The sequence below is a fragment of the Prosopis cineraria genome, unplaced genomic scaffold (genome assembly GCF_029017545.1).
Source record: "Prosopis cineraria cultivar Desert tree isolate PC_DT_omini unplaced genomic scaffold, ASM2901754v1 PC9, whole genome shotgun sequence".
Lineage (NCBI taxonomy): Eukaryota > Viridiplantae > Streptophyta > Magnoliopsida > Fabales > Fabaceae > Prosopis > Prosopis cineraria.
This window is the reverse complement of record NW_026555340.1, coordinates 26023597-26034693: the sequence shown is the minus strand read 5'-3', so window position 1 is coordinate 26034693 and position 11097 is coordinate 26023597. Positions and strand designations below refer to the sequence as shown.

Sequence of the window (11097 nt, the reverse complement as noted above, 5' to 3'; positions counted from 1 at the left end):
ATCTATGCTGATAATCTCTTCTATATTATCTCTGGTGAGCACCATTGTGTGTTTTTTCACTTTTTTGTTTGTTCGCTTGTTTTTTGGTTCACAATCAACTTGACTGAGATGTGAATGGACAGGCACCTCACTTGCGTTGATAGAGATCGTTATAGGAGACAAAATTTAGAAACCATAATAATTACTCTTTTCAATTTAAAATATAATTGGTTTTTTTAATCTGCATATTAATAAAGTTTTTATTGTCATAAAAATATATATTACTTTTTCATCCTTAATTTCAATTATAATATATTTCATGATGAGTGAGATATAAATTTATACAGAGATATATATTAATAAATATAAAAGGGTGAAATGAGAAAACTTTTTTTACATATACTAAATTGTTTATATTTTGAATCAATGTTAGCTAAAAAATGTTTATATTTTAAATTGAAGATAAGTATTACGTCCAATAGACTAGGCTAATTGAAGTTTAGCAAAATTATATACCATGTTTTTTTTATTTAACAATATGATCAGTCCCAGGAACATTTCATGAATTTCTGGCAAGGAAAAAAAAAAGAACATTTCATGGATATTTTTTGCAGGCAATTTTTTCAATTGATTGCAGGGATGGCTTGAGAGAAATTTCTATAACCTGATTTTAAAGGCCTCCTTTGTATCATTTAAAGGAAGAATACAAATGTTTTTTTTTTGATTAATCTCTAATTAGTTCTCCTAATATGCTTCTTCTCCTAAAAAATATAAAATATTTTTTTGAAAAATTGGATATTAAAAAATATAATGTATTTTTAATTTTTTAAAGTGTAATCATTACCTTTTTTTTTTCAAAAGTGTCTCTATTAAATAGATCAATTTATATTTTTAAAGTAAAATACACTATTAAATAGGGATAAATATAAAAAGATAAAGTTATTTTAAACACAAGTAATTACTTTATTGAGAATGAGATTCAGTTAAAAATATCTTATATTTTTTAATTAAAAAAGTAGAGTATTACAGTACATTGCATGAACTCTAATTCCTGCGCAATATATATTTATTTTGAGAAATAAAATTAAAATTATAAATTCACTGCCTCATAAAAAAAACTTAATTTTATTGATAAATAATAAATAAATACTTGAGAGGTCAAGATAATAGGTTAATGAATAAGGCAAGTATTAAATAAGGTCGGAACTCTTTTAATATAATTAAATAAAAGATTGGATTTCCGAATCAGAAATAAAAGAATGATTTTTTTTATAAATTATAATCTTTGTATCTTCACGATTTTATAATTAATTTGGGCCAATTTTTACTTTTTTATAAAATTACAATGTATATAAAAATATCTTTTACAGAGCCCAATCATTAAAATTATGAAAAAATATTTTCTATTCGTGAACATTATAGATTTATCGTATTAGTATTGATAAAAAAAATTGATAACCTTAAAAAAAATACGATAACTTTTAAAATAAATAGACAGGAACCTAATTTATGTTGTTTATATAACAACAACAACAACAACAAGTTTTTTTATCTCATTAGATGGGGTCGGCTATATGAATTGCAAGACGCCAAATAAATTTATTTTGTTTATACATGAACATAATTTATTCAAACTTGAGAAACCCCCTACCAGCCTCCAAATATTCAAATTCGTTTGAAAGATCATAGAACAAATATGCCAAAAAATAAGTGAATAAAATAATTAACTAGACTGGGGCCACACTCATGATGTGAGAGTTTTGCCAGTAATATTTTTTTTAGAATAATTAATATTAATATATAAAATTTTTGTAGCAAGTGAAATTATTCATTAACCATACATAACACTGATAGTCCTGGAACCTAGATAGATAATCCCTTTAGATTACAATACAAAACTTTATTAATCACTCCATAGTTTTAAAAAGTTAAGTAAAACTTTTAATTTTTTAAAAAATTATACATCTTTTTAGTTATATTCTTATTAAATAAGAATATAAATAAAAATATAATTAAAAAGATATATAATTTTTTAAAATAAAATAAGGCATAGTTAAAAAATAATTATAAAAAATATTTAGTATTTAATATTTTAAATCAAACAGAACTTTTAAAAAAATTAATATAATAATTTGGAAGTAGCATAGTACAATTTCCAACGGCATCAAGTTATTTTCTTCTCTTTTTTTAGATAAAAAAAGATAAAAAGCTTTATCAGTAAATATTTTTGGTTTCAAATTATTTATTTATTCATAATTGTCTGCGTTTAAATATGAAATGTCGTTTGTTGTTCTTTGATAAACCGTAGTATATTTTTTTATTATAAATAATATCCCAGAATCTACACGTAGGTGCTTGGTGGTTACGCAAGCTGATTCCGAGTGGCGCCCTCATGCAAAAGACTGGTCGTTGGATCTCCTTCACCAAAAAACAGAGCTTTTCTTCTTATACACAAACCCGTACCAAAATACTTATTCAAGTTCCTTATTCTTCTTTTGCTAAAAAAAAAAAAAAAATTCCTTCTTCTTCTTCAATCTCTTTCTCTCTTCTCTGCTATATCCATGGAAGACCCCCCAAACCATCGCAGCCCACAGCTTCTCCAAGTCCTCCAAGCTCTCAAAGAAGCTTCCCACAACTTACAAGCCAACCCCAGTCGACACTCCGACGACTCCAATTCCTCCGCCATTAAAGCTCTCTTGGAGCTACACACTGAGTCCGATGCTATCCTCTCTGGCGACCCAAATCTCTCGTCTCTGTCTGAGTACCTCACCGACCTTAAGGATTTAGTTGAGTCTCTTAAAAATGCTAAAGGAGGCATCGGCCTCCGGTCTTTTCTCACGCGCCGGACCTCGGTCCACTCCATATCCCGAATCGCCGGGTCAATTGAGTCTGAGATTCAGAAGTGGATAGACCGCGAAAGCGTTGGCGACTTGAGCCGAGCTCTCCGGGAGCCTACGCTCGAGGAGGAGGAATTGGCGAAGCTTTTGATTCAATTTGAAGAGCGGGTTTCCCTAGGGTTCAACCGCGAATTTCAGGATCTGGTTCTCCGATTGAAGGTGTTTTCTTCGCTGGAATCGATTTTGTGCGATCCTAAATGCTCGAAGAGAATCCGAGAACACTCGGCTTTAGCTATCGCGGGTTTGATTCGGTTCAACAAGGACGTCTTCGTAGGCCAAGTCTTAATGGGTCCAACCGTTAGTGCCCTAACTTCAATGGCTTCCCCGAATTCGATTCAAGTCCTCTGCTCGTTAATCAGATCCATAAAATCTCCCATTGTGGACGAAATCGAATCGAACGGCGAAATACCGAAGATCATAAGCTTCTTAAACTCGCAGGATTTACATATGAAAGCTGTGGCCATGGATTGCGTGCTAGAAATTGGGTATTTCGGAAGGAAGGAAGCGGTTGAAGCTATGTTGAAGGAAGGCTTGATAGAAAAGCTCGTGGAGTTGCAGAGATCCGAACTGGGTGGTGATTTGATCGAGATCGATCAGAAAAGCGATAAAGAAGAAGAAGATGAGAGAGGGGTTAGTGTTGGAGGAGTGGTAGAAAAAGGGAAGAGGGAAAGTAGGCAAAGAAGGTTCCTCCAGAACCATCCATTTGCAAGCTGTGCGGCAAGATTTGCAGTTCATTTAGAAGTAGGTGAGGGATTGAGGCAAAGAGAAAGAAGAGCTTTCAAGCAAGAGATTCTGACGAGAGTAAGAGAAGCTTCCATTTCTGATGCTGAATCTGCCACCATTGTTGCTGAGGTTTTGTGGGGCTCTTCACCATAAGAGAAAATTGTTGAACCCAAAATAATTTGCCCCCTTTCTTCTTCTTCTTATACCAGAATTTGATCTCGGAACCCCTACATTTTACCTTGATGGACTCTCTACTGAGACCAAATATGCTAGTTTTGATGTTGTAGTGTGAGAATGATATTGTTAGGTTTCATCATATTTGAATGTATATAATGCAGTTAGAATTAGCAACAGATAGAAGAAAAGGTGATTGGAGGTAGAAAATGAGATGTATGCTTGCCATACACTTGCATTCATTTTGCATCTTTTGAGTTGTTTGGGCAACAGTGGATTGCGATTAAAGCATCTCAAAGTGATATTCTTTGGTTCACGATTGTTTGTTTGTTGTGTGAAGTTGAAATTTTAGACGCAATACTTGTTTGGGACAAGTAAGCAAGAGGGTGGCTGTGAATTTTGGAATCTGAATTTTGAAAAGGAATCGTTAGGGGATATGCTTCAATGGGAGGTGAGCGAGCCTGAGGAATGATTCTTGGAACATACCATGTAAGCAAGTCTAGAAATGATAATATACGGATTAAAATTAAAGTATGAAAAATAAGTCAATGGGATTATTTTAAAACTCAGGTACCTTTTCAGTTAGAACTGCCCCTTCAATACGCAATGGGGTTTGAAAACTTATTTTATGACACGAGGAAAACCCGAAAAAGATGCGCTGAAAGGCCCAAAAGAAAATATTACAAAATTCAGTGTCCACAATAAAACAAAGGTGCATGAATTCAACACTTTCTTTTTTTCAAAAAAAAAAAAAAAACTTTCATAAGTAAGATTTATTCTCATCTTCTCGTTGATGGATTTTTCTTTATTTGAGAGAAGACCTGAATTCAATTTTAAAGACATTAAGCCAGAACGAAATGGGTGAATAGGATGACTCCGCCAACCTCAGGCTCTATTCCTATGATATTAAATAGAAAATCATGAATGATAAAGCTCATTTATTAGACTCCCTTGAAATGTATAAAAAACATGTTTAATTACAATTGAATAATGAAAAAATCATATATAGGTCTCATATTAAAAATTTATTTAATGCTTATAAGTCAAACATCACATATGAACAAGTACTCCATCTATTAATTAGAAGATAGTTTTGGATAAAACCTCACATATCAATAAGTTCATTAAATATACTTAAAATATTATTTTTTCAAAACAAAAATACTCTATCTATTTCAAATTATAAGATGCTTTTAGATAACATTGTATATGCTAATAAACCTCATTAAATACACCTAACAACCTTATTTTTTAAAATAAAATATAAATTTTTAAAAATACCTTCATTTAATATATTGAAAAGAGATAGGGATAGAAATTAAATAAAGAAAGATAAATGATAATATCGAAATAAGCTTGTTTAATAAAATTTTAATCTTTTCAAATTATCTTATATTTTGAGATAATAAATCTCCTTCAAAAATATTTTATAATTTGAGATAAAGAAAGTATGAACCTAAAAAAATACCCTTCATTTAATATATAAAAAAGAGAAGGACGAAAATTAAATAGAGACAGAAAGAGAAATATTGAAATGAATTTATTTAATGAAACTTTATTTTTTTTAAAATGTCTTATATTTTAAAATGTCAAACACTTTTTAAAATTATCTTGTGATTTGGACAAAAAAAGTAATTATTTAAGATTTACAAGTCAATCTCTTGTAATGTTAATACTTTAATATTTACATATTAAAGTCTGTAAATTTACAAGTTTGACTTGTAAATTAAGATTTTTAACTTGTAACCCTATGAAATTTAACTTGTAAATCTGCAAAGTTAGCTTGTAAATATTAAAATATAAATAATTCAATAAACATGTTTTTTCAAATATTTTTGTGATTGGTCAACGGTGAATAGTGATTGATCAGCAGCTATAGGTGGTTCAGTTAATACAGTCAAATGGGGGTGTAAGTTCAAAAATATTTGTATCATTTTACATGGTAAATTAATCACAATCAAGTCTCATGATAAGTATATTTTTACAAATTTCTTAAATTTTCTCCTTCCAATCCAAATATGAGCACTTTCTCCTAACTAATGTTAGTCCAAAATACCAGTGTCTTAGTCTTTGTTAAAAAAAAAGGAAATCTATTTTATTCGTTGTATTTATTAATATATATTCTTATGTTTGTGAATTTATGACTTTTCTCTTATTCGTTTTAAATTAAAACTAAAGATAGAAAAGAAAAATAATAAATATTTTCATGAGAATCAGAATTATATTAATACAATAATTATTGAAAGGTGTTTATATTTTAAATTAAAGGGACTATTTTATAAATAAGTTTTTTATATGAAAGTTATTTATAATTTTCCCATAGATAATCAATGATGATAATGGACGATGATGTAGAGGGAGTTGGCTTTGCTCTTCCCAATCCTTCCTCCGCTGCACCTCCTCTCAACCCAGGGAGGTGATCTAGGCTGTCCAAAGTAGATTTAATGTTTTAATGTTTTAATTTTTATTTTTTGTTTATTAAAATAAAATGTTTATAAAAGTTATAAAAAAAATTTAGGTTAAGACGTAAAAATACTCACTAAGTGGTTGACCAAAAGTATCCAATAACTTACAATAAAAAAAAGGGCAAAAATATTCATAGTGTTATCAAGGTTAGTGTCAAAGTGATCAAATCATCAACTTTGCCGTAACATCATTAGTTTTTGACATTAAATGCTGATTGTGCTTATCATGTGTCAATATTTACTGATGTGGACTAAAAAAAAAATACTCATAAAGTCATTGGGTAAGAGCATCTAGTAGCTTAGAATGAGAAAAAAAAAGTAAAAATACCCATAATGCTGCCAAAGTTGTTGCAAAAGTGACTAATCAATCAAATTTCTTAAATATTAACCGTTTAATTAATACCTCAACAAAAGTTGACTATTTTTTGTTAATGTGGATAAAAAATATTTTTAGGTAAAAATTTATGAAGATTGATCATCATCACATGAATATTATGTGAAAAAATATCATTTTGACTGAACATTAAATTAAATCAGTCACTTCTTTGCAGTAATGGTAAAAACCATTTGATAATTTTGAACCTATTATAAATAAAATTGCTTAAGATTGTAACAATATTCTTAAGGTAAGTGGTATATGAGGTGTGCTTAGTCTTGAGTATAACTTATCTACTGTGTTGAATCTCAAATTTTGTAGGCAAGGAAAATGAGTAGAGAGGGAAGTAGGGGGTGGGATACGTCAATGAAAAAGTGAGATTTGGTAGAATATGTCATCGATCAACCTTGGTGAAAATTCACTTGAAAATATCTTTTGTTCACATAAGCAAAAAATGGTTAATTTTTGCTTAAGTGTTAGCTAAACGGTAACATTTAAGGTATTTAATAGATTGGCCAATTTTGCATCAATTTCAATAATATTATGGATATTTTTGCTCTTTTTTCTCACTTAAGGCTATTGAATGCGTTGGCTAACATCTTTATGGGTATTTTTATTTTTTTTAGTTTATGTCAACAAATATTGACACGTGGCAAGCGCAATCAACATTTAACATTGAAAACTAATAGTGTTAGAGCAAAGTTAATAGTTTGATCACTTTTGCACCAACTCTAGTAATGTTATGGGTATTTTTACTTTTTTTCCCTTACTTTAGGCCATTGGATGCTCTTAGCCGACCGTTTGATAGATATTTTTACACCTTAATTTAAAATTTTAATAAATTTGTTCACCAATTTGAACAGGGTAAATTTGTATTACCAAAATAAAAAATTATAAAAAAATTCAATTAATTTGCTCAATGTCAATCTAGAAAATACAAATTTAGTTTGAACAATCTGATTTAATATTAAATTTTTTTATAATTTTTATAAATTGCTAATCCAAATGTGTTATAGATAATATAGACAGATTTCATATTAAATTTTTTTCACAAATTACAATTACACGCTGTCCAGATTAATGATCATATTTATTAATTTTTTTATAATTGGTGTGAATATTTCATTCTAATAAATATAAAATAAAAATAAACATAAAAATATTAAATTTAAATCACTCAAATTAATTTGGACAGTCCAAATTTTGTCCGTAAGTGATACGAGCTGGAGCGGAGCAAGGATTTTATGCCAGCTCCGATGCAGATTCACTTTGGAAAGGGCAGCCAACACTGTTGCGGTCATGGAGCATCCAAAGCCTCTTGGACAAACGTGAGCAAGAGAATTCAAGAAATCCCAAACACTGACACTTCTCTTTGTAAAAAAAAAAAAAAAATAATTATTATTTTATAATTTTATCAATTTTTACCTTTCGTTTTTATAGTCTTTTTATTTTTTTTAGTATCTATAATTCCAGTAAATTAGGGCAAGTTTTTAACTATGTTAAATCACAAAGGCTACGAGACTGGAAACACTGAAAGTAAATTATAAAGATTAAAAGCAAAATTTAATAAAATTAGAGGATCAATAATTATATTTTATTATTATTATTATAACAAGATTAGCGTTATCATTTTCATTGCGGCTTTGCATTCAGCTATTATGTTATTTATTGTGAAATGTTCTAGTCTCGTAGACATGTGTCACGCCCTCATTTGTTGTGGCAACCCTTCTCCTTCACACATTCGATAACAAATTCAGGTTTCTCAGAGACAATCATTAACAAGATGGAATTTCTTATAATTTTATGTTACAGTCACATATTCAATTATTTATTTAAACGTAGGTATCTTGGATGTGCTTGAATTCCTCATTTAAAAATCCATAAGTCTCGGCACCCACGTGGTCATCCAGACTGTCCATAGTAAATTAGAAAATCATAATCTAGGATTTGCCAAACAAATCAAAAGCTCATGTCAGCAAGCAGCCAGAGAGAGAGATTACCCAAGTTTTTAAGTCAGGGTTATATCATAACTCATAAGCACGCCCAAAAAAAAAAAAAAAAAAGTCCATAGAACACTACTAACTATTTTGTCAAAATTAAAGAAATTTAATTAAATCGTTAAAATATCTAAGAATGAAATGAAATGTCTTTCTAAATTTGATTCTATTTAAAAGCATTAGTCTTAAAAAACAAAAATTCTATTAAATTTTAAATGGAGTGATCTTGGAAAAAATAATTAATACTTCTTCTTCTTTTTATGTAAAGTGAGTAGGGGTGTCCACGGGACGGATGGGATCGGGACACCCCCGTCCCGTGTCCCGTCCTGAAAAAAAAATCGGGACTGAATTTTGGTCCCGTGTCCCGTCCCGTCCCGAAAGTCGTCCCGTCCCGTTAAGAGTCGGGACGGGACCGGGACAAGATCGGGACGTCCCGCCATCCCGATAAATGAAATAATATTGAAAAAAGATTTGAATAATAATATTCATTAAAATTTTAAATTATATAATTTATTAAGTTTAAAATTAAAATAACACAAGTACATAAATAATAATAATTTAAAATTAATTATTGAATTATATTAATCACAACTACATATTATAATAAAAAATACAAGTGATCTTTATGCTATAAGATTAGCAACAACAGGTAAGTAAAACATAACATCAAATAATTATTCTTCTACTTTAGTAAAGATGTACTAAGCTAATTACTCTTCTAAAAATAAGCAAGAAATATGTTATAAATAAAATTTATTAAATAGATAGATATAAGAATAAATTATATTAATATAATTAATATATTATAAAAAAGATATCTCCATGTTTACTCCATGCCATTAAAATTGTCAATATAAAAACACTTTAGTTTTAAATAAGAACTATAAGTATTAAAATTATAATTGATATAATTAATATAAGTATAAATTATATTAATATAATTAATATATTTAAAATAAAAAATAATATATATAATATTGGGGACGGGACGAGACGTCCCGATGGTAATCCCGTGTCCCGTCCCGTCCCGAACCCCTTTCTTGTCCCGTCCATAAAGTCCCATCCCGATTATTTTCGGGCGGGACAAGACCCGTCCGATATGATCGGGACGATATCAAGCCAATCGGAACGGGTTCAGATTGAACACTCCTAAAAGTGACTAATATACTAGACTCCTGAATGATCTGAGGTGACTACTGTATAGCATCCAATAAAATATTTATTATTCCTCCTACCATAGATATAGCAGCTAACTAACTAACCTACACACTTTTTTTACGAATAATTAACTTGACTAATTTTTTAGCATGTATAAATTAGTTATCTAGAGTTTTATTATTGCCGTTGCTATTCCATGCATAAATGCTAATTTGGGGGGGGGGGGGAGAACGACACACAACTGCCGAGGGAATCAAATTTGAATTTGAATTAAATACGAGTAATTGAGATTCAGGTTTTAAAAATTTTTATTTAGATAATCATTTTTCTAAAGATCAAATTCAAAAGGGCAGAAATTTAAAGCATAGGTAAGAGAAAATAGACCCCCCCCAACAAAAATAAAAAAAAAAAACAGAGAGAGAGAGAGCGAGACCGATTCTGTCATATTCTGACACAACCACCCCGTGTACAAGACGCTCTGCTGTGATTTGTGAAAGGGATCTCAGGTTCCCAGCTCAGCTGTTCGCTGTTTTTTTTTTGGCCAACTTTAATGTTAAATTAAAAACTTTAACACTAAGGGTCCGTTTGGATTTCAGTTGGGTATAATAAATTATAAAAATAATTGATTAAGTGGTAGATTTTAATCATAATTGATTATGTTATAACGTAATCTGTTTGGATACTGTTTTTTTAAAATTGATTTTAACAAAATTGAAGATGTTTGGATAATTTAATCAGAATTAATTTTTAACTATATAAATTACTATATAATTTAATTTTTAAATACCAAATATTAATTTTTTGAATATACAAAGTTTAAATTTTATTACGGAAAAAAAAGGAGAAAGAAGAGAGTTTAATTTTATTTTTATTAAATTATGTGCTTCCTTTGTAATTTTTTCTTGGGCCTTTCTTTGTAATTTTTGCCAACGCTTTTTGATAAATGTTCTGCAAAAGCTGATGGAGAACTTACAAAAAACGTGCGTTCTGACCCATAATCGATTTTTGATGATTTTCGACTGTTTGGCTAACTTTTCATATTAATCGATTTTTTGCCTCAAAAATCGATTAATGAGGCAATCCAAACAGACTATAAAACATAATAATAGAAGGAATGCTGAAATTTAAAAATATCAATATTAAAAAGCCTAATTTGACGTTAATGCTCTTACAAAACCTTTATTTGTCATTCTTCCTTTTTTTCCCTACTTTTTTTTTATCTTCGCCAATATCTAATTTCCTTGATTCGAACACTATATTTTGAGTTCAAATTCAAAGGGAAACACCAGAACTTGCAAATAACAGCAGAAGTGACAATTCCGGTGAGA

General features: G+C 29.5%; 1 protein-coding gene across 1 annotated transcript; it reads left to right on the top strand.

Moving 5' to 3' along the window:
- The first annotated feature begins 2399 nt into the window (after positions 1–2399).
- On the top strand, positions 2400–4089 carry LOC129319833 (uncharacterized). The gene has a single exon (XM_054964913.1). It carries the CDS (start codon positions 2541–2543, stop codon positions 3750–3752), a length of 1212 nt encoding a protein of 403 aa, XP_054820888.1. The 5' UTR covers positions 2400–2540; the 3' UTR covers positions 3753–4089.
- The last annotated feature ends 7008 nt before the right edge of the window (positions 4090–11097 follow it).

Excerpts from the sequence above, each read along its gene's own strand:
- LOC129319833 (XM_054964913.1), top strand. The coding sequence starts at position 2,541 with ATGGAAGACCCCCCAAACCATCGCAGCCCACAGCTTCTCCAAGTCCTC.